This window comes from Bombina bombina, chromosome 4, assembly GCF_027579735.1.
Source record: "Bombina bombina isolate aBomBom1 chromosome 4, aBomBom1.pri, whole genome shotgun sequence".
Lineage (NCBI taxonomy): Eukaryota > Metazoa > Chordata > Amphibia > Anura > Bombinatoridae > Bombina > Bombina bombina.
This window is the reverse complement of record NC_069502.1, coordinates 625,983,024-626,008,042: the sequence shown is the minus strand read 5'-3', so window position 1 is coordinate 626,008,042 and position 25,019 is coordinate 625,983,024. Positions and strand designations below refer to the sequence as shown.

At 36.6% G+C, this 25,019-nt stretch overlaps 1 protein-coding gene across 1 annotated transcript in view; it reads right to left on the bottom strand.

The window, feature by feature from the left end:
* Positions 1-16,159, bottom strand: part of EZR (ezrin) — a 142,440-nt gene extending 126,281 nt beyond the window's left edge. The window contains exons 1-2 of the mRNA XM_053710652.1: positions 16,075-16,159; positions 13,270-13,353 (exon numbers count right to left, since the gene is read on the bottom strand). Coding sequence (XP_053566627.1) covers positions 13,270-13,281 — 12 coding nt within the window. The 5' untranslated portion in view covers positions 13,282-13,353; positions 16,075-16,159. The remainder of the gene's footprint in view (positions 1-13,269; positions 13,354-16,074) is intronic.
* Positions 16,160-25,019: the final 8,860 nt, after the last annotated feature.

Genomic DNA, 25,019 nt, shown 5'->3' with positions numbered 1-25,019 from the left:
ATTACACAGGAAATAAATCGTATTAAATAAGCACAGTGTAAATCGTCATTTAAGTACACAAAACGTGCAAAGAACACTTAGAAATTCTTACTTCTAAGTACAAAATACACCAGTGTTTTTCATAAAATGGTTGTTGGCATGGGTGTATATGAATTTGTCTCTCTAATCCCAGCGTAATTCTGTTTAAGATTTTTGCACTACAGAACTCACAGTTTTTTCTTGCAAACCCAACAGAAAAAACACATGCAGTACGAAAAATATAGCCTGCGATTGTAAGACTGCTATACTGCAGAAAGCAACGTAATGTGATATATATTGCTGCAGGATTTACTTTTTAAAGTGCCCCCCTGCTGACTACTAACTTCGCTCTATGGACTAAAGTGAACTCCATAACTTTTAATTGAGACATCTCGCCAATTGCTGGGATTGCCCTTTTTGTACTATAATTTCCATTCAGGGCAGCCCCTGCCGAAAGTCAGCGTGAAAAGCCACGTCTGATGTGAGAAGTATAGATCATCGCGTCCTAAGAGAGACATATTTCTCTATGGTTTTGGAGGCACAACAGGAGATCAATAAACATACAGATGTAACACACAACATCGCCATTTATTTGGTCAAATGAATGGTGCACATTTTATTTGTGGAAACATATGCACACATATCCTTACACTAGTGGAAGGCTAGCTGCCGAATTGGTGGCCTGTACACATGGTGTGTCTTGTGATTGGGCTAACTAGATGTGTTTAGCTACCTGCCAGTAGTGCAATGCCGTTCATTTAGCAAAGGATAACAAGATATGAAGCATTTTGCTAATAGAAGAAAAATTGGGAGGTTGTTTTCATTGTTAAATTCTTATCCACACCATGAAATAAAAAATTATGGGGTTTCCTGTCCATATTACGTTATTCCTCAATTAAAACATATGATTGCCTTCTGTCCAATATTCCCCTCTTATCAAATCCATAAAAAAGCTACTTAAAGGGACATGAAACAAAAACTTTTCCAATTGATTTCTATAACTATATTAGCTTCATTCTCTTGGGAATCCTTTGTTGAAAAAGCAAACACTACTGGGAGCTAGCCTGAACACACTGTGTGAGCCAATGACAACAGCCGTAAATGTGCAGCCCACTAATCAGGAGCTAACTGCCAGTAGTGCATGCTGCTCCTGAGCTACTCAAAGCATGCTTTTCAAACAAAGGATACCAACAGAATGAAGCACATTTGATAACAAAAAGTAAATCGAAAGTTGTTTAAAATTGCTGCCTCTGTCAGAATCACTAAAGTTTAATTTTAAACTTTGCTATCCCAATTAAACCCCTTAATGACAGAGGATGTACCAGGTATGTCATAGAAAAAAAAACTTCCCTTAACAACAATTGACGTACCTGGCACTTCCTCTGTCGTCTGAAGTGCTGGAAGCGATCATGATCGCTTCCCAGCTGCTTACAAGGGATTGTAGTGATGCTTCAATATTGAGGCATCACCTGCAATCCCCCCTATTTTACATACTGATGCAGAAAGGGCCACTCTGTGGCCCTTTCTGCATCGGCCATTTGATGTTAACACATTCGTTGGTGGGTGGGAGCAGCTTCTGGCTATATGATCCTTAGTTGATGATTCCCCAAACCGATCTGTCATTGTCGGCGGTTGCGGCCCGGGGGGGGGGCGGGTGCTGGTGCCTGCAAAATATGCAGGCAAGTGAAAAAAATAAAAAAGACCGATGTAGATTGCAGGGGGGGGGATATCCGTTCTTTAGGTAGGGATCTGGGAGGGGGAGGGATGTAGATCATTTAGGGGGGCCAGCTACACTACAGAAAACAAATATTCATATAAAAAAGTTAAAAAAAAAACTATTTTGGGGGGCAAATTGGGTACTGGCAGACACCCTGCCAGTACCTAAGATGGTGGCAAATAGGTAGAGGGGGAGGGTTAGAGCGATGCATGGGGGGGGGGTCAGGGAGGTTGTGGGGTAAGGGGGGATCCATCACTGCAGACTGTATGAAAAAAATAAAAATATTTTTATTTCAGTACTGGCAGACTTTCTACCAGTACTTAAGATGACGGTGACAATTGTGAGGTGGGGGAGGGAAGAGAGCTGTTTGAGGGGGGTCGGGGGGGGGAGGCTGATCTCTACACTAAAGCTAAAAATTAACCCTACAAGCTACCTAATTAAACCCTTAACTGCTGGGCATATTACAAGTGTGGTGCGCAGCAGTATTTAACGGCCTTATTATTACCAAAAAGCAACGCCAAAGCCATATATGTCTGCTATTTCTGAACAAAGGGGATCCCAGAGAAGCATTTACAACCATTTGTGCCATAATTGCACAAGCTGTTTGTAAATAATTTCAGTGAGAAACCTAAAATTGTGAAAAATTTAAAAAAAATTTTTATTTGATCGTATTTGGCGGTGAAATGGTGGTATGAAATATACCAAAATGCGCCTAGATCAATAATTTGGGTTGTCTACTACACTAAAGCTAAAACTTCAACCTAAAACGCTCCCCTACAAGCTCCCTAATTAACCCCCTTCACTGCTGGGCATAATACACGTGTGTGTGGTGCAGCGGCATTTAGCGGCCTTCTTAATTACCAAAAAGCAAACACCAAAGCCATATATGTCTGCTATTTCTGAACAAAGGGGGATCCCAGAGAAGTATTTACAACCATTATAGAAAGTCCATTTAATGGCAAGAAAAACGGTATATAATGTGTGTGGGTACAGTAAATGAGTAAGAGGAAAATTACAGCTAAACGCAAACACTGCAGAAATGTAAAAATAGCCCATTGTCAATAAGGGTAAGAAAATTGAAAAATGGTCCGGTCATTAAGGGGTTAAAGAAGATTAAAACCATCAGTAATATGTAACTATGACCTTAACCACAATGTATACATAAACTCTGAAGCAATGTTACTTCCAATCTTGTACAATTTATACATCTGACAAATGTATTCCTAATGCATTGGTGGCAAGTATGCTGCAACATTTTTAGGATTATTTAAAGGGATACTGAACTGAATTCTTTTTCTTTCCTGATTCAGATAGAGCAAGCAATTTTAAGCAACTTTCTAATTTACTCTTATTATAAATTTTCTACGATCTCTTTGTATCTTTATTTGAAAAAGCCATGAATGTAAGCTTACAAGCGTCCCATTTTTGGTTCAGCACCAAATAAAGATACCATAGAGGACAAAAGAAAAAATTGATAATAGGAGTAAATTAAAAAAGCTGCTTAAAATTGCATGGTCTATCTGAATCAGGAAAGAAAAGTTTTGGTTTCTGTGTCCCTTTAAGTAAAAAACAAATAATATTTTCATGGTTAAAAAAAAAAAACCCCTAACTAGCTATCAGAGTCTAGAATTCATGACTGCTGTAATGATACAACAATAATTAGCTTAAAAATTAACAAGTTAATCCACGAAGAATCTAAAAACACATAATGCCATTACCATTGCAGAACGCCAACTGACACAGAATTACAGGGGTGATTTTATAAGCGCTTGGTCACAAAACAATCTTTGAGACACAAAATCAATTGGTAATTTAACTAAATTTTGGTAAAAAAATGGCAAAGGCTATATGAATGCTTTACCTTCAGTAATAAATTGTATTACCTCACAATAATGTCCATTTGATCCTCAGTTTTCAGGAAACCTGCTAGTTTCATATGTTAATAAAAAAGCTGACCAACAACTATAAAATCTTAGCCCGATGGTACCTGACCATGCAGCGTTCTCAGATATATATATCCATCCGCCTAATCGGCATGTTGGAGGCGGTGTGGAGGTATAGGTTCTATGGCCCATATCTGGTGCGAGTGCCCACTCATTTCTGACTTTTGGAAACAGCTAGAATTTAGTATAAATAAGATATTGGGCTCACATATAATCCTTAGCCCCAGGTCTTATCCTCTTGAATCTTCCTCCCAACACTTCACTGTGCATACCGCAAAAAACTGCTTCAGCTAATGATAGCTTGTGCAAAAAGGTTTGATGCCCAGCTTTGGAAAACCCAACTGATCCCCTACCACACACTCAGTGGATATCAGAGTAGAGTCTATACTAACCCTTTAAAAAACAATGCTACTACTATAAGGGGTAAACGGATTTTATTACAGACATCCTTTTTATCTGGGAACAGGGAATATCTGAACTCATGGCCTAGTTACTTGAAAGATTGCCCTTTTGCGACAGGAGTCTGTTCCTGGAGATCAGCGGGCATGTAGACTAATTCATGACATACTTATGTGTATACTTTCGAGACTTCTGGGACGCCTGATTTCCCTTTCCCTACCCCCTTTTTCTTTCCTCCCCCTGCCTCTTTCTTGCCTCCCGGTGAGGCTGTTTTCAAGAGATTTTGTTTGCAACTTGTTTTTTTCAAAAAAGGTATTAAGAAAAATCTGGGTAAATTGACAATATTTCATTGTAACTTTCTTTTCTGTATTCAATTTTCTGTTGATTTAGTAAATGTTATTATGGATATTCTTCTGTATAATCTATAAACCCCAATAAAAAAAAATTTGAATAAAAAATAAAAAAGCTCACTAACTCAATTGTTTTTTTTAAGTTTAGGGATAAATATTTCTAATTTTCTGAGGAAGATAACTGTCCCTGAAAAATATATTGACAGAGAATTACAAATCTGTGTGCTGATAGATCTGCTCCAAGTGGTTTTCAAGTTCCCCATGAAGAGTATTAGTGCGTGTTTATGTTAAGTAGCATAAAACAATTAAAATAAAATGCACTTTTTTCATCAAAATCATTTTATTTTTAAACAAACACACAGATTTTTATTCTTGTTTACAGTATTTAATCCGATACCTTAATCACACAGGAAGAGTTATGCTCATGAGGTGTTCAAGTGCTATTGCTAAGCAGGAAATAGCTGGTGATTGGTGGATACCACGTTTTAATTGGCTCATCAGCCACTGGTGTTCAATACACTTTAGAATACAATTCAAAATATTGACCCTTACCTATAAAGCACTTAACAACCTCACTCCCAACTATATGTCCTCAATCATCTCTAAATTCTCCCCGATCCGCCCTATTCGATCAACCTCCAGCCTACATCTCTCAACTCCTATTATTTCTACGTCCCTCAGTCGCCTCCAAGACTTCTTATTAGCAGCTAATGTCCTCTTAAACGCTCTACCTTGCTCCATCAGACTGTCTCCAACCTTGTATAATTTCAGGTGCTCTTTGAAAACCCACCTATTAAGAGAGGCTTACAATCACTCTGGTTTTTATCCTAACCAAAATAATTCTTGAACTGCCTTGACTCACTACTGCAACTACAAAACCATGTGACAAACTATCACAAACCTTAAAGGGATATGAAATAAAAGATTCCAAAAGGAACAAAGAAAATTTGATAATAGACATAAACTAGAAAGTTGTTTAATATGGCATGCTCTATTTGAAACAAAAATGTTGGGTTTCATATCTCTAAGACGCTGCACCCTCAACAGAGCCCTTATTCTCTAGTAATAACTTGTTTTGTTTAGTCTCTTATATATTTGTATCTTACCACATATTTTTGTCATTCTATACTCATATGTTTTATCCAGCAATACAGAATTGTGGGGCGCTATGCAAGTACCGTAAATGTTAATTAAAATATTGATCATCATCATAATGGTAATGAACCTTCTCAAACCTTGTTGAGCAACATTAAATGGACATAACAGTCTTAAATGAAATGTGTATGAGTGCATTTCAATTATGTATATAAGCGTTTATAATTTATACTTTTATTATCACAACTGTTTCAAGAAAGAGCTATAACTGTTTCAGAGGCATTCACACATTTGCTGTGCATGCTCCACAGATCTTATTATGGCATATATTGTGTCAGGTACAACTCAATCTGCATCATACGCAACCATCGACACTGAACAGGAACAGAGTTTGAATACTGGTGCACAGGACACCTTCAGCACATTTTGTTGAAACAGCGACTGCTCTACTATTTTCATAATACAATAATCTATATATTAAATAAAATCCTATAAAAAAAAAAATTATGTTTATATATTTCTGATCATAATTGCCAATGTTTGTTTTTAAAATAAAACATATTTAACTTAAGAAATAGACTAGGAGAACATAACTTATTTTAATATTATTAACTGTTTCTACCCAGCATGTGAAAAGGCACTTTGTTGCTCATCAATCCATTGTTTATAGGTTGTTAGTAACTTTATTTCTGTGTACCAAGGGAGTGTAATAAATGGAGTACAATATACACAGTCATGTCCTGATACTCCCACTGAATCATAGACTAACAATACATTTGTTAAGTCATTTAAGGTGGAACTCAGCATTCATTGATATTCTTTATATCTTACTGTTATGAAATCAATAGAAACATAACTTAATTCTTGTTAATGAGCTATGAAACATTTTCCCTAGCATCTGTCATACAGCTAGCCACACATGAAAATACTGTTTCCATTTTATTGCTGCAGCTTTATGTCCCTTAAAAGGACCAGTAAATACAGTAGATTTGTATAATCAATAAATGGATGATAAAGACAATGCAATATCACTTAGTCTGAAGATTTTTTTCAGACAAATTTCAAAGTTATGTTTATTTCTACTCCTCCTGCATCATGTGGCAGCCATCAGCCAATCACAAATTCATATACGTATATTCTGTGAATTCTTGCACATGCTCAGTAGGAGCTGGTGACTCAAAAAGTGTAAATATAAAAAGACTGACATTTTGTTAATGGAAGTAAATTGGAAAGAAGTTTAAACTGTATGCTCTATCTGAATAATGAAAGTTTAATTTTGACTTGAGTGTCCCTTTAAACACACTGGCATTTTTTGATATGACAATATTTGTGTGCACCATTATTTGGAATCCTCAAATTTGCAAAACTGCTGGCAGCTTATGCAGCTACTTTACAGCAAGTATATATTTTTGTGCTTATTTATCAGCTACAAAGTAAGATATTTAATCAAACTTTCTGTTTACAAATGTTGGAAATGTGCAGTTTAAGTGTAATACAAGATGCCATCTATATAACAGAAATATTGTTTTGACTTTATGCAACGATTATCCGAGATTCACAAATTTCTAACATGCGCATCAGACTGATGAAGGGGACGGTTGGCTCCCCGAAACGTCACGCACAAAATAATTTTTTTTGCTTGCTACAAGTCCAGAGAGTGCGGTTCCATATCTTTGAAGTGAATATCTTTTCTCCTGACACCCTGGCATATATTATACATAAGGTGAGAGTGCGAATCCCTTTGAACATATACACACACACATTCAGGGATAGGCACAGACAAAGGCTGTGGCGGACATTTTCCAAAGTACAGACCTTAATGAAGGACACCAAGGTACATTTCAAATTAAAAACATTATTTTATAGTGCTTGGTGTTATTATACTGATGCAGAAACCACTGATTCTATAACCAGCCCTCCTCTGGCTATACCCATGTGCCAGTGTCACTACTGTGTCATTATATAGCGCTGGGTGTTATTATACAGATGCAGATACGCATCTAGTATTTCACTCAGGCTTTAGTTATTCCATAACTTATCACCCAATATCGCTAGCAGTCTCTTGACAAACCACTAACTTTATTCACACTACATATTTTTTATTATTCATATTATTCAATCAAAACATATACTAAGGTTGTGGCGGACACTGCAAGGGCTAGTCACGGACACCAGTGTCCGTGTATGGACACCTTGCCTATCCCTGCACACATTATATATATATATATATGTATGAAGAAGAAAACTAGGAACTCCAAAGCTCTTGCCAATGTTGGTTTATTTGAGCAAACAAGTAAAAGACACAATCACAGTGTATGTATATATATATATATATATATATATATATATATATATATATATATATATATATATATATATATATATATATATATATAAAAATATGAAGAAGAAAACTAGGAACTCCAAAGCTCTTGCCAATGTTGGTTTATTTGAGCAAACAAGTAAAAGACACAATCACAGTGTGCAAGGATAGATCTCACATACATATACACACACACACAGGCAGTATAGACACAACAAACCTGTGTTACAAAACACTTGCATATAAATTAAATGTTTTGTAAGCATTTAAATCATAAATTTGAATTGTTTTATAGTCTCAGAGCAGTCCAGCAACATACTCCCTGCATGCACTGTTTTTCGATCTCACAGCAGTCTAGCAACAAACTCCTTGTAAAGCTTACTACTCCTCAAGCAAGAACTGTGTACCATGTTTCTGGGCAAAACAAATAAATAATGAAAGTATTATTAAAAATTATTTTTTATGTGGGGGGGGGGGGAGAGGGGATTTCATTTTCATGTTAACGCTCCTTTAATAAGAGGTATTTCACTCAACAATAATTGCAGTACATTGTTTCCCATCAGGGCCCATAGCAACCACACCTAATCCTATTAAAAACTGTCTGCTGCAAGATCAAAACATATGTCACACTGGCGAGAATCTGGCTACTGGTTTTGTTTTGTAACAGAACATAACTTATACATTAAAATAGTCTAACTATGTATTTCAAAACAAAATATTTCATGGAAGATTCATCATGTCACAATAGTGTTATTTGTGTAAGAAATTATATATTTGGCCTAAAGCTGTTAAACAACTACATTTGTTTAAGACAAAACTTGCTCTCTATTCAATATATTGACTCATCCATGTGTATTGCTATTTCTTAAACAAAGAATACCAAAAGAATGAAACAAATTAGATAATAGAAGTAAGTAGGAATGTTGTTTAAAATTGTATTCTCTATCTGAATCATGAAATAAAAAAAAAGTGGGTTTCATGTCCCTTTAAATTAAAGCTGGCCAGTCCAAGCTGCTGCAGTCCACCAGGAAATCTACTGGTATCCTGGTAGGTCAATCCAGCCTTGTACATACTAGCTGTGCGAGTGCGTGTTTGTAGTCTGTGTCTATCTGTTTCAGTAGTGTGTCACTGTGTAGTTTGTGTGTGTGGGGGTATTGTGTGTGCATGTGCCTGTGTAGTTTGTCTGTGTGGGTGCAGTGTGTGGGTGCAGTTTGTGGGAGGGTTAGAATATGTGTTTCTGCGCGTGTAGTTTGTGTGTATGTGTGCAGTGTGTGGGAGGGTTAGAATGTGTGTGTGCGCGCGCATGTGTGCAGTGTATGTGTGCAGTTTGTGAGAAGGTTAGAATGTGTGTTTGTGCGCGTGTAGTTTGTGTGTATGTGTGCAGTTTGTGGGAGGGTTAGAATGTGTGTTTGTGCGCGTGTAGTTTGTTTGTGTGGGTGCAGTGTGTGTGCAGTTTGTGGGAGGGTTACAATGTGTGTGTGCGTATGTAGTTTGTGTGTGGGTGTATGTGTGCAGTTTGTGGGAGGGTTAAAATGTGTGTTTGTGCATGTGTAGTTTGTCTGTGTGGGTGCAGTGTGTGTGTGCAGTTTGTGGGAGGGTTAGAATGTGTGCAGTTTGTGGGAGGGTTAGAATGTGTGTTTGTGCGCGTGTAGTTTGTGTGTATGTGTGCAGTTTGTGGGAGGGTTAGAATGTGTGTTTGTGCGCGTGTAGTTTGTGTGTATGTGTGCAGTTTGTGGGAGGGTTAGAATGTGTGTTTGTGCGCGTGTAGTTTGTGTGTATGTGTGCAGTTTGTGGGAGGGTTAGAATGTGTGTTTGTGCGCGTGTAGTTTGTGTGTATGTGTGCAGTTTGTGGGAGGGTTAGAATGTGTGTTTGTGCGCGTGTAGTTTGTCTGTGTGGGTGCAGTGTGTGTGTGCAGTTTGTGGGAGGGTTAGAATGTGTGCAGTTTGTGGGAGGGTTAGAATGTCTGTTTGTGCGCATGTGTGCAGTTTGTGAGAGGGTTAGAATGTGTGTTTGTGCTCGTGTAGTTTGTGTGCAGTGTGTGTGTGCAGTTTGTGGGAGGGTTAGCATGTGTGTTTCTGCGTGTGTATGTGTGCAGTGTGTGTTTGCAGTTTGTGGGAGGGTTAGAATGTGTGTTTGTGCGCGTGCAGTGTGTGTGTGTGTGTGTGTGTGTGTGTGTGTATACAGTTTGTGAGAGGGTTAGAATGTGTGTTTGTGCGCGTGTAGTTTGTGTGGACGTGTGCAGTATGTGTGTAGTTTGTGGGAGGGTTAGGATGTGTTTGTGCGCGTGTAGTTTGTGTGTGTATGTGTGCTGTTTGTGGGAGGGTTAGAATGTGTGTTTCTGCATGTGTAGTTTGTGTGTGTGGGTGCAGTGTGTGTGTGAGTGTTAGAATGTATGTGTGTAGTGTGTGCGCAAATATATATTGATATAAATTCACACACATATATGCATTACAGATCTACTACATCTCTGGGTGGGTGCTTTTCCATAAACCATGACCTCAGTTACTGGAAGAACCTGACAGTCTGTGTACTAAAATTTCACAATTAGCAACCTGAAAATGATGCAATAACTACAGAACAGTAGCATAATTTATAACCCACAATCATCCACATTGTATGATTGCAAAATCTTCTTGCTACCATTACATTATCTATCAGATATTTATTCTACCCCTAAAGTCTCAAACAATCCTGACATTGACAACCATAGAGCCACGGATCATAAAAGTTATCCCTTCATAACTTTTTGCATTATTTTACACATACAGAGAGATCCCTGTATTTTGCAGGAATGTGACAGTTTTGTCCTACTATTCCTTCTGCCGATTTCTCTACCTACTGTAGCCTTACAACCAGTCATGTACATAGGCTACCCCATCCTGATTATGCCCCCTGAGTTGAAAAGCCACATATCTAGACAACTTGATTGTACCCCATACTGCCTACACATATCCAGAATACCCAGACTCAACTGTCATATGATACATATAAGGAACATGAAAACTTAGTAAGTTATCCTGTGTGAAAGGCACAATTGGGCTAAAAGAGGCTGTTCCTGAGTGGTGACCAGCCAAAGAACAAACTACTGAGCCATTATCTGGTCCTGGTTGAGATTTTCTCTCTTTGTATATATTTGCATTATGACCCTGGAAAAAATAAAAACTAAGGGTGATGGGGAAACAAACGTAGACTTTATACCCAATGTGCCTAGAGGGACATGGTTGCACCTCCCTGACGACGCACACAGAAATCATTTTGTGGGGTTTCTACGTTCCTTGTTCGGAGGAGGATTACCTGTTATTTTGGGTCTGGACTGATTTTTTTTTTTTTAAGCGGGATCAGACTGATGTACTTCAGGAAAGTTGTATGTGTGTCACACACATACCTCTAACAGGCGCTTAGCATGCTGGCTCGTAAATTTTAAATAAATCTCTCAGTACTTGCCTTAATTTAATATCAGTAATAAAACATCCACCTTAAATATAGCATTAGCATTATCTAAAGCAAAAGTCTGTTAATGCATATTGCCAACAAATTAGTAAAGAAATAAAAGCTTTTTTGTTACTTAATCCAGTGTTTTTCAACCAGTGTGCCGTGGCACACTAGTGTGCCGTGAGAGATCCTCAGGTGTGCCGCGGCAGACTGACAACAGTGCGGGGGTGTCCCTCTTTCAAATTTTGAAATATTGGTAGGTATGGGACAGGTTCATCAGGCATCATTTACAACCATGACATTGACATTCATTCAAAGACAATCATTATGATTGTTTGTGAATGAATGTCAATATGTCACATATAGTTTGTAGGAGGCATGACAGCACAGCACAGTGTGTGTGTATATATATATCCATCCTGTATTAGGCTAAAATGTGTGATTTTCTAAAATTTTGGGATGGTGGTGTGCCGCAGGATTTTTTAATGTAAAAAAGTGTGCCACGGCAAAAAAAAGGTTGCAAATCACTGACTTAATGTATAGGAGATTGTCACTTGAATTGTGTTATCATGTCAGCCAACTGTAATATTGAAGAAAAAAAAAAACTAATTCTAAAAACAGGTAACACCAACACTCTAAAGACACAATTGCCATTACAATTAAAGCCTTGCTCTTTAACCATTTCACATTTGCGTGAAGGTTGCTTATAATGTGTGAAAGTCAGTTTGTACCACAGAGAGAAGTTAATATTTAATTAGTATTTGATTAAAAGTTATCAGTCCAGAGGCTGATAAGGACTGCTTGGCAGATTCATTATAGGCTAATAATAGTTCCAGAGCCAGTACTAGAACCTTTTTTTTTTATTATTTCTATGTCCTGTGATTAAATGTAATTGCATGAGTCGTCATTGTCTAAAATCCTTTAGTTACCGAACAAACAATAAATTTCACATTGGTCAGCACACAACTGTAACTCTTATTTTGATGACAGGTGCATTGTGTGAGCTTCCAAACACGATAACATTCGGCCCGCTGTTTAGGCCTATTGTTCAGAAAATGAGTTATATCTCAGCATTGATTGCATGTGGATGACAGCCACTAAAGAAACAGCATGTACACATATAAACATGTTTAAAAATACTATTTCCCCTCGGAAGAATTTTCTTTTAGAGTATAAGTGTCCTTGGTAGGTCTACAGTAACCCTCAAAAGTCTAATAAAATATGACTAAATTAGTCTTGTTGCTCTACAAATCTGTGCACAGGTATTTGATGTGCTGACTATAATAATAAACACATGAAAAAGGAAAAATAAAATAGCTCCTTGATTATGAAACAAATGTAAAAAAAATAAAAAATACAATGCCATATATTTTTATAAGTAACAATACACACACGTGTGTGTATGTATATATATATATATATATATATATATATATATATATATATATATATATATATATATATATATATATATTCACCTAATAGGCCCTTATTGCCAAATCAGGACTTCAAATTCCACCAGTCTTTATACAAAGAAAGAAAATGTATTTCAATGGAACCCTGCAATAAAACTATTGCATTGATGCTGCTTTTGTGCCTAAATTGTTGCTTTTGTGACTAAATAGATGATTATCCTACTTTCCTTTAATTAGAACAGATCAAGAAATGTAATAGCATTTATTGTTCAACACTTTTAGCTTATTCAACTAGTTTCTGTGAAAGAAAGTTATGCCGTATTACAGAAAATAACTCTACATTGTATGTATGTATGTATGGCTGTCTTCTAAGTATTCTTAGTGGCTGCCAAGTTTTATACACATTTGTTGACCCCCTGTATATTTTTATATACAGGGTCAATTAATGTGTATTCTATAAAAATTGGGTGCATACTATATTCGTGTGCCTCTTATATGGAAAAATACAGCAAGAATACGTACATGCACATACCATTACAGATACTGCAGAAATGAATAAATATATAAAGTACTTACCGGTTTAGGCATTTTTGTCTCTGTTTGTAATCCTCTCTAAAGAAGAAAAGAAATATCCTTTTTGTTGTTTCTTATTACCAGATCCTGTAAGTAAAAGGGAGATGCAGATAAACATATATTCTATAAAAGGTCAAATGCAGAAATGTTTTTTGCAATGTCTGTAACGCTTCTAAAATGTGTACTTATGAGTTTCTACAGGGGTCTATGAATCATAAAGAAAATGTGCAGTCAGTTCCAAGTTGTGCCTCAGAAAAAGGCCTCACCCAGTGGAAGAAAGTTCAATTGCAACCTAGAAAAGGTCATTTTCTCCACCACACCCATAAAACTAACCATATGCAATGTCGTCCTTTAAGGTGTGAGGCTTTGATACCTGCCAGCCTTATGAACTGCACATACAGTACTGATTATTAACAGTTTGTGCAACATTCTGTTCACTAAAGCCTTGTGAGCTAAACTACAACTGTCCTTAATCAGCTTCAAAATCAATTTATTCTTAAGGAAATTATAGTGACTGCATTTAATAAAATCACCAAGAAAGTTCTTACATCTGCTCTCTGTAAGTCAAAATTATTATTATTCTTTATAAAAGTAATTGGCCTTTTAAGGAGGAATACCAAACCATTTTTGCATTGCTGCAATGGAGATGGACAGTGCCCTCAAATTAATATATGTGTATACATGTGTACATATACAGGGATGGGATTTCCCTATGGTTTACCAGTTAGGCTGAAAAAAGTTACTAGTCAGGAAAATTAGGAAAAAAAAATACATATTTCTTTGGCTTGTCTAGGACTAGTGAGTTACTCTGTGTGTGTGTGTGTGTATAATTTTATATATATATATATATATATATATATATATAGTAAAAAATCTGTGTAATCCTAGGATTACCCGTAAAACGGAATGAGCTTTACAAAGGGGGCATAACCTCCCTTGAACCCCCCAGGCAGAGGCAAAAAAGATAATGAAGATGGGGTATTACAGTGCATGCAATATATGTTTGATGTGGTGACTTCGCATCTCTGAGGGGATTTATGATCATACTTCGGGCTTTACCCACAGCCTCTTGGGTAATGTTCATTTAATCCGGGTAATCCTAGGACTACCCAATATCAGACTTTACCCGCAACATATTATATATATATATATATATATATATATATATATATATATATATATATATATATATATATATACACACACACATATACAGACATTGTATATATTCAGAAGAAAATAATTCCCTCGAGCTAGCATGATGCGGTGTCTGTGCATACATAATGGTGTGTGTCTCTCCCCAACATACCCTGAGTTTCAGTGTCACTATGAGGTGAAAGGAAATGAGCTATTTCACAAAGAAAAAAAATCATTTGATATTTTACTTTTTATAGTATTTATTATTTATGTTGTTATTTTTAACTTTTCCTTGTATGACCCTTTAAGGTGTCAATTGATCTGCATATTAATAAAGCTTAAGGGGATACTAAACCCAATTTTTTTTATTTCATGATACAGATAGCGTATGAGATTTTAAAGCACCTTTCTAATTAACTCCTATTATCAATTTGTCTTTGTTCTCGTGTTATCTTCATTTGAAAAAGCAGTACTGTAAGCTTTAGAGCCGGACCATTTTTTGTTCAGAACCTGGGTAGCACTTGCTAATTTGTGGCTAAATGTAGCAAACCAATCAGCAAGCGCTACAGAGGTGCTGAACTAAAAATGGGCTGTCTCCTAACCTTTTATTACTGCTTTTTCAAATCAAGATAACATGAGAACAAAGAAAAATTGATGATAGGAGTAAATTAGAAAGTTGCTTAAAATTGCATGCTCTATCTGAATCATGAAAGAAAACATTTGGGGTTAGTATCCCTTTAAGAATCGATTGTCTCTTTTCAAACAGGTTTACATTTGTGTTCTATAAAACTAAAGAATTATAATGACGCAATGATCTTTATTGGTGGGAATTAACTTTCAGTGACAGTGACGTTTTTGAGCACCGCCTCTACATTTTAAGAATTATAACTTATTCTCCAACTTTGAGGCACCTTCATCTGTGTATTGGCGTATCCTTTATATCTATATAGGATTCATACATTTTAAAATGTTTGATGTCTGATAATAAAAGGACAAGTATTAGGATTAGTAGATATACTACACTTGCAAAGGAAAAGTGTCCCTAGCCTTGAGGAAAAAAATGTGTTCCTTGGCACTTGCACTAGAATATGTAAGAAGTTAATGTCACACCCTGACCCCACACGAGCTCCTAAATCGGATAACGTTTGACCCTAAATCCTTCTGCCAGTTACATGTCCCTTCCTTTTTCTATGCAAATGACAAAAATAATGTCACTACAAACACATAATATATGCGCGACAATTACGCTGTGCAAACCTCTAGCAACAGTTTGCTTTAACATAGAATCGCACGGCATCAGCAATCAGAGTGACGTCACTCCAGCACGCTAAACAAATGAGCTACTTGGTAAAAGTTATTACAGGAGATTTCATACAATTTATGGTTCTGCCTGTGATCCTCGCTCAGGGTAAAGCACAAATCTGTACCACCTGCTCACGAAAGTGAGAAGGAGAAAGGTAGCACCTGCTTGCAGCTTACTTCCTGTGTCCCTCTATAGACTGGCAAAGCAAACCCGTGCCCCTGATGCAGCTGGCTATGGGATACATTGGCTAATCCTGCTGACACCTGTTGTTTGCTGCTCTTCTTCTCTTAAGCACTAATGCAGAGCAGCAGAGGACACCGTGTAACGAGCTAAGGATAACTCTAATTCAAATAAGAACGTGCACTTACCTTATTCGTGTCCCTCTGAGGGTGCCCTGTCTTTGCTGCTCTCTGTTAGGTGCTCCTCTCTCCTCCCCTCTGGCTGTAATATGGCTGACTTGCCAACTTAGCCAACAGGTCCCTCCCTCCTGCCACTCCCTCTGTTGTGAAAGACTCCGAGCCTACCTGCCTCTCCCTGTCACTGAGCACAAACAGCACTTGAGGACACTTCTTGCAGCTACACTAATGGTTTCCTATAAGACTGATGAGTAATACTGATTCGAGTGTTAGTTAAATTAGAAAAGTGAACTGAACTATTTATTAGAAAAATAGGGCTGTTATAATGTTAATTATACTAGGCACCTTATCTAAAAAAAAAATACAAAAAAAAAAATATTTTGTTTCTTATTTACAATATCGTTTGTAAATATATTGATATGGCACAATTTTTTAAAAAAAGAAGTTTTTTGTTTTTGTTTTTTATTAATAATGAAAATTAACTAACAGAAGGAAAGTTAAAGGGACATGAAACCCATTTTTTTTTTCTTTCGTGATTTAGAAAGAGCATGCCATTTTAAACAACTTTCTAATTTACTACTTGCTGAAAAGCATATCTAGATATGCTCAGTAGCTGCTGATTGGTTGCTGCACATAAAGGCCTTGAGTGATTGGCTCACACATGTGCATTGCTATTTCTTCAACAAAGGATATCTTAAGAATTGAGCAAATTAGATAATAGAAGTAAATTGGAAAGTTGTTTAAAATTGCATGCCCTATCTGAATCATGAAAGTTTAATTTTGACTAGACTGTCCTTTTAAGTGCTGTCATACAACTGTTATATGTTTTAAATACTGGACAATGCTTTGTTTAAAGGGACATACCATTTTAAAAAAGATAGATAAATTGTCCTCTGATTTCTATATAGAGATATTTGAAACTGGAAAAAAATAAATAGATACATACAACTTAAAGGGACAGTCTACTCCAGATTTTTTTTACTGTTTAAAAATTTTCGCCTAGATTACGAGTTTTGTCGGTAATGGTGTGCAGTGCTAACGAGCAGTTTATGCTCACCGCTCACCTAAAGACAACGCTGGTATTACGGGTTCTTACAAACCCGGCGTTAGCTGCAGAAAAGTGAGCGGAGAGTAAAATTTAGCTCCACATCTCACCTCAATACCAGCGATGCTTACGCAGTGAGCTGGCTAAACATGCTCGTGCACGATTTCCCCATAGGAATCAATGGGGGAGAGCCGGCTGAAAAAAAACCTAACACCTGCAAAAAAGCAGCGTTCAGCTCTTAACGCAGCCCCATTGATTCCTATGGGGAAACACTTTTAATGTCTACACCTAACACCAACTTCAATCCTATTGGCTGATTGGAACAGCCAATAGAATGCGAGCTCAATCCTATTGACTGTTCCAATCAGCCAATAGGATTGAAGTTCAATCCTATTGGCTGATTGCATCAGCCAATAGGATTTTTCCTATCTTAACTCCGATTGGCTTATATAATTCTATCAGCCAATCGGAATTGAAGGGACTCCATCTTGGATGACGTCACTTAAAGGAACCTTCATTAGTCGGGTAGTCATCGGTCAGGAAGGATGCTCTGCGTCGGATGTCTTGAAGATGGACCCGCTCTGCGACGGATGGATGAAGACTTCTGCCCGTTTGGAGGACCTCTTCTTCCCGGCTTGGATGAAGACTTCTGCCCATCTGGAGGACCACTTCGCCCAGCTTCGTTGAGGACTTCGGCCCGGTTGGGTGAAGACTTCTCAAGGTAGGGTGATCTTCAAGGGGTTAGTGTTAGGTTTTATTAATGGGGTATTGGGTGGGTTTTAGAGTAGGGTTGGGTGTGTGGGTGGTGGGTTTTAATGTTGGGGGGGTATTGTACTTTTTTTCAGGTAAAAGAGCTGATTACTTTGGGGCAATGCCCCGCAAAAGGCCCTTTTAAGGGCTATTTGTAATTTAGTATAGGGTAGGGCTTTTTATTATTTTGGGGGGCTTTTTTATTTTATTAATGGGATTAGATTAGGTGTAATTAGTTTAAAAAAACTTGTAATTATTTTATTATTTTCTGTAATTTAGTGGGGGGGTTTTCCGTACTTTAGATAATTTTATTTAATTGTATTTAATTGTAGTTAATTTTGGGAATTAATTTAATTGTAGTGTAGTGTTAGGTGTTATTGTAACTTAGGTTAGGTTTTATTTTACAGGTAAATTTGTCTTTATTTTAAATAGGTAGCTATTAAATAGTTAATAACTATTTAATAACTATTCTACCTAGTTAAAATAAATACAAAGTTGCCTGTAAAATAAAAATAAATCCTAAGCTAGCTACAATGTAACTATTAGTTATATTGTAGCTATCTTAGGGTTTATTTTATAGGTAAGTATTTAGTTTTAAATAGGAATAATTTAGTTAATTGTAGTAATTTTATTTAGATTTATTTAAATGATATTTAAATTAGGGGGGTTAGGGTTAGGGTTAGACTTAGGTTTAGGGGTTAATAACTTTAATATAGTGGTGGCGATGTTTGGGGCGGCAGATTAGGGGTTAATAAATGTAGGTAGGTGGCGGAGATGTTAGGGACAGCAGATTAGGGGTTAATAAAATTTAACTAATGTTTGCGAGGCGGGAGTGCGGCGGTTTAGGGGTTAATATATTTATTATAGTGGCGGAGATGTCCGATTCGGCAGATTAGGGGTTAAAATATTTATTATAGTGTTTGTGGTGTTTAGGGGTTAATAGGTAGTTTATGGGTGTTAGTGTACTTTTTAGCACTTTAGTTAAGAGTTTTATACTACAGCGTTAGACCATAAAACTCTTAACTACTGACTTTTAAATGCGGTACCAGTCTTGACAGGAGAGGGTCTACCGCTCACTTTTTGTCAGACCTCTCAATGCTGCTTTTTAAGGCTAACGCAAGACTCGTAATCTAGCAGATAGATAATACCTTTAATATCCATTCCCCAGTTTTGCATAACCAATACAGTTATATTAATATACCTTTTAACTCTGTGATTACCTTGTATCTAAGCCTCTGCAGACTGCCCAATTATTTTAGTTATTTTCACAGATATGCATTTTAGCCAATCAGTGTTTACTTCTAGGAAACTAAACAAGTGAGCACAATGTTATCTATGTGACATACATGAATTAGCACTGTCCTGCTGTAACAAAACTGTCACAATGCACTGAGATAAGAGGTGGCCTTCAAGGGCTTAGAAATTAGCATATGAGCCTACCTAGGTTTAGCTTTCAACAAAGAATACCAAGAGAACAAAGCAAAGTTGATGCTAAAGGTACATTAGAAGTTGTTTAAAACTTGATATATGCCCTATCTAAATCATGAAAATGTAATTTTGACTAGACTGTCCCTTTATGAGAAGTAGCATGCTAGATGCTTTCCTCACAGTGAATATGGGTGAATTAGGAAATTATCAGCTGTTGCAGGAGTTAATAGCTAATTTTTCTATATCTTTTTTTCTGGGAGTGAGATTCAGCATGCTGTTCATATTAATATGTTTTTTGCTTTTTTTAGGTTTTAGGGATAACTAAATGATGCACTGCACAGTGCACAATCAATATGTTTTACTTTAATTGCAATTAAAGGCATTTTTTCATAATCCCTATATGACCTATACAACTAACAAGAACATGATTGCAGAAAAACTAATTATAATTAGATGATACTTTTAAATGGTGATTATTCTAGTTTTAGTGACTGGATACTAAAGAAAATATTAGACAGGAGAAGAATATTTAGTGTACCTTTCTTTACGTTTCAACACAACAGCAAAGTTGCAAAGTAACACATTTGAAACAATCAGCAAACAGCTCATAATATATACAGTATATATATATATCAACCACAGAAACTGGAACCAGAACTGTAGAAACTCTAACCCGGAAAACTCCAAAAAGAAACTGTGATAATTTGTTTACCAACGCTCAAGAAGAAGAAGAAACCAAGGTAAGCACTACCAACAACATTTCTCAACTTTAGTAAAAATATAACAATGTGGATATCTGCCAACAAAAAATAAATATACAATACTACAATCAATACAGTACGTTAGAGACTCCACTGTGGGGAAAAGGACAATATTCACCTCCTGTTTTTAAAGAACCAGTAAACACAGAATAGCACTTTCTGTAAATGCATAATACAAATACATTGCAAATCACAGTTTGAATTTAAAATGGGTTGTAGGTTTCTTTTTGATACATTTTAAAGTTAATTCTATTTTCCCTTCCACTGCTTCATGTGATTTCCATCAGCCAGTCACAAAATGCACAACAAAACATTTGTTTCGTTTCGTTTTTATTAGTTAAATAAATAATTTTGTTTCGGCATATTAGTTATGTTAAGTTAAATCGTTTTTCAGATCCATTCGTTATTTCGGATCCATTCGTTATTTCAGATCCATTCTTTATTGATATTCATTATTCTATTCTAAAGTTAAGAATAGAATAATGAATATGAATAAAGAATGGATCAGAAATAACGAATAATTCAGAAAAACGATTTAACTTAACATAAGGAATATGCCGAAACGAAATGATCTAAACCGCCGTCCCCCCACATTGCCAACACTAAATAAAAACCTATTAACCTCTTTACCACTGTCCCCCCCCACATCGCCAACACTAAATAAACCTATTAACCCCTAAAACCGCCGTCCCCCACATCGCCAACACTAAATAAACCTATTAACCCCTAAACCACCATCCCTCCACATTGCCAACACTAAATAAAGCTATTAACCTCTAAACCGCCATCCCCCACATCGCAACTACTTAAATTAAACTATTAACCCCTAAACCGCCATCCCCCCACATTGCAAACACTAAATAAACGTATTAACCTCTAAACCGCCCCCCCACATCACAACTACCTAAATTAAATTATTAACCCCTAAACCGCTATCCCACCACCTCACCAACACTAAATAAAGCTATTAACCCCTAAACTGCCATCCCCCTCATCGCAACTACCTAAAATAAACTATTAACCCCTAAACCTAACACCCCCTAACTTTCACATAATTAAAATACACCTACATTGAAGTTACAATATTACTAACTACCTATTTAAAATAAATGCAAAATTACCTGTGAAATAAAAATAAGACCTAAGCTTAAACTAAAAAAAACTAACACTACTTGTTTAAAAAATAATAATACAAAAAATAAAAAACCTAACATTACTAAAAATAATAATACCTAACATTACAAAAAAATTGAAAACTACCATTATTATCGGTTATTTGTAGAGCGCCAACAGATTCTGCAGCGCTAACCATTAGGGATGGTGGTTTAGATTAGATAAATATGAATAAAGAATGGATCCGAAAATTTGGAAACTCATTTATTCGTTTTTGGGATTTTAGTTATGGTGCAGATTCGGAAATTCGGATTGATCTGAATTTCCTTTATTATCGGTTATTTGTAGAGCGCCAACAGATTCCGCAGCGCTAACCATTAAAAAAAATAGCAAACAAAATTTTCCAAAATAATAAAAATTATTCCTATTCTAATACACCCATTTAAAAACAAAACACCCCAAAATAAAAAAAAACCTAGTCTATAAATAAACTACCAATAGCCCTTAAAAGGGCCTTTTGTAGGGCATTGTCCTAAAGTTAACAGTTCTTCTGCCAATAAAATGAACCAAATACCCCCTAACATTACAACCCCCCAACATAAAAAAAGCCTAACTAAAAAAATCTAATCTACCTATTTCCCTGAAATGGGCATTTGTATGGGCATTGTCCTTAAAAGGACATTCAGCTCTTTTTCAGCCCATTAAAAAAAAAAAGCCATAATCTAAAAAGAAACACCCCCCAAAAAAAACATAACACTAACCCCAAAATCGGTACCCACCATTGATGAAGTCCGGCGATCCATCGTCATCTCAGCGGCCAAACATCTTCATCCAGGCGGGTCCATCTTCATCCATCACGGGTCCCATCTTCTATCTTCATGGCAGAAGCGGAGCGGTCGGTGGATGCGCGGAGGCAGAGCAGAATCGGAGGTCCATCAGTCCGACACGGAGGTCCTCTTCATGCGATTGTCCGCCGCACACTGAAGATTAAATGCAAGGTACCCCTTTTATATTGGGGTACCCTTGCATTCCTATTGGCTGAAAAATTCAAATCAGCCAATAGGATGAGAGCTGCTTAAATCCTATTTGCTGTTCAAATCAGCCAATAGGATTTGAGTAGCTCTCATCCTATTGGCTGATTTGAATTTTTTCAGCCAATAGGAATGCAAGGGTACCCAATATAAAAGGGGTACCTTGCATTCAATCTTCAGTGTGCGGCGGACCATCACATGAACAGGACCTCAGTGTCGGACCGATGGACCTCTGCCTCAGCGCATCCAACGACCGCTCCACCTCCGCCATGAAGATAGAAGATGGACCTGCGATGGATGAAGATTGAGCCGCTTGGATGAAGATGTATCGCCGAACATCATTAATGATAAATACCGATTTTGTGGTTAGTCTTAGGTTTTTATTTATTTTATTTTTTTTTATTTTTTTTTTTAAGATTAGAGCTTTTTAATTTTTAATGGGCTGAAAAAGAGCTGAATGTCCTTTTAAGGGCAATGCCCATACAAATGCCCTTTTCGGGGCAATGGGTAGAGTAGTTTTTTTTTAGTTAGGTTTTATTTATTTTGGGGGTTTGTGGGTTTGTAATGTTAGGGGCTATTTGGTTTATTTTATTGTCAAAATAGCTGTTAATTTTAAGGCAATGCTCTACAAAAGACCATTTTAAGGGCTATTGGTAGTTTATTTATAGATTAGGTTTTTTTTATTTTGGGGTGTTTTTTTAAATGGGGGTATTAGAATAGGAATCATTTCTATTATTTTGGATAATTTCATTTGTTATTTTTTTGTAATGGTAGTTTTTTTATTTTTTGTGATTTTAGTGTTTATTATTTTTTGTAATTGTAGTTTTTATTTTTTTTTGTAATGTTAGGTTTTATTATTTTTAGTAATGTTAGGTTTTTAATTTTTTTGTATTATTGATATTTTTTAAGCAAGTAATGTTAGGTTTTTTTCACAGGTAAGTTTGTATTTATTTTAACTAGGTAGTTAGTAATATTGTCACTTTAATTTAGGTGTATTTTAATTATGTTAACTTTAGGGGGTGTTAGGTTTAGGGGTTAATAGTTTAATTTAGGTAGTTGCGATGTGGGTGTACGGCGGTTAAGAGGTTAATAGTTTTATTTAGTGTTTGTGATGTGGGGGACGGCGATTTAGGGGTTAATAGGTTTATTTAGTGTTGACGATGTGGGGGGACGGCGGTTTAGGGGTTAATAGTTTTATTCAGTGTTTGCGATGTGGGAGATGGCGGTTTAGGGGTTAATAGTTTTATTTAGGGAGTCGCGATGTGGGGGGATGGCAGTTTAGGGGTTAATAGGTTTGATGTTGGCGATGTGGGGGGATGGTGGTTTAGAGGTTAACAGGTTTATTTAGTGTTGGCAATGTGGGGGGCGGCAGTTTAGGGGTTAATAGCTTTATTTAGTGTTGGCAATGTGGGGGGCGGCGGTTTAGGAGTTAATAGCTTTATTTAGTGTTGGCGATGTGGGGGGCGGCAGTTTAGGGGTTAATAGGTTTATTTAGTGTTGGCGATGTGGGGGGGATGGCAGATTAGGGGTTAATACATTTTATTAGTGATTGCGATGTGGGGGGGACGGTTTAGGGGTTAATAGCTTTATTTAGTTTTGGCGATGTGGGTGGCGGCGGTTTAGGAGTTAATAGCTTTATTTAGTGTTGGCGATGTGGGGGATGGCAGTTTAGGGGTTAATAGGTTTATTTAGTGTTGGCGATATGGGGGGATGGAATGGATCCAAAAATTTGGAAACTGATTTATTTGTTTTTGGGATTTTTCTGGATTTTAGTTATTGTGCAGATTCAGAAATTCAGATTGATCTGAATCTCCAAATCAAAATTTGTCTGAAAACAAAATTCAGCCGAACGAATTGCACATGTCTAATATACATATATATTCTGTGAATTCTTGCAAATGCTAAGTAGGAGCTGGTGCCTCAGAAAGTGTGCAAATAAAAAACTGTGCACATTTAGATAATGGAAGTAAATTGGAAAGTTGTTTGTTGTGTTCTATATGAATCATACAAGTGTAATTGTAACTTAAGTGTTCCTTTAATTAAATCACAGTTATTCCGTCATTTAAAGGGACAGTCTACCATAGAATTGTTATTGTTTTAAAAGATAGATAATCCCTTTATTACCCATTCCCCAGTTTTGCATAACCAACACAGTTATATTAATATACTTTTTACCTCTGTGATTACCTTGTATCTAGGAACCTTCTTCCAGCCCCCTGATCATGTGACTGTGACTGTTTATTATCTATTGTCTTAAATTTAGCATTGTTTTGTGCTAAATCTTAAATAACCCCCTGTGCCTGAACACAGTGTTATCTATATGGCCCACGTCTTTGTGTTGAAAAGAGATTTAAAAAGCCTGTAATAAGAGGCAGCCCTCAAAGGAGCCCTCAAAGGCTTAGAAATGTGCATATGAGCCTACCTATGTTTAGTTTAAACTAAGAATACCAAGAGAACAAAGCAAATTTGATGATAAAAGTAAATTGGAAAGTTGATTAAAATTAAAAGTCCTATCTGAATAATGAAAGTTTAATTTATACTAGACTGTCCCTTTAAGAGATATAAAACAGTCTGTTACAGTGCTGTAATAAAAAAATACTAAGCGGGGGGGGCGGAGCTAACCACCATTCAGAGCAGACTTGTGTAAGTGGAGCTCTGCTGAAACCCCCCCAGATATTTGTCTCAATTGCAGATTAAATCTGTTCATACAGGTTAGATTTTGAGATACTCACTCTTTGTGAGACTGAGTAGAAGAGTTTCGACTTGTCTGTGGAGCGCTCTTGTCAGCTTTACTGCAGATGGCAGGAAACCTCGGCATAGAGGGACCGA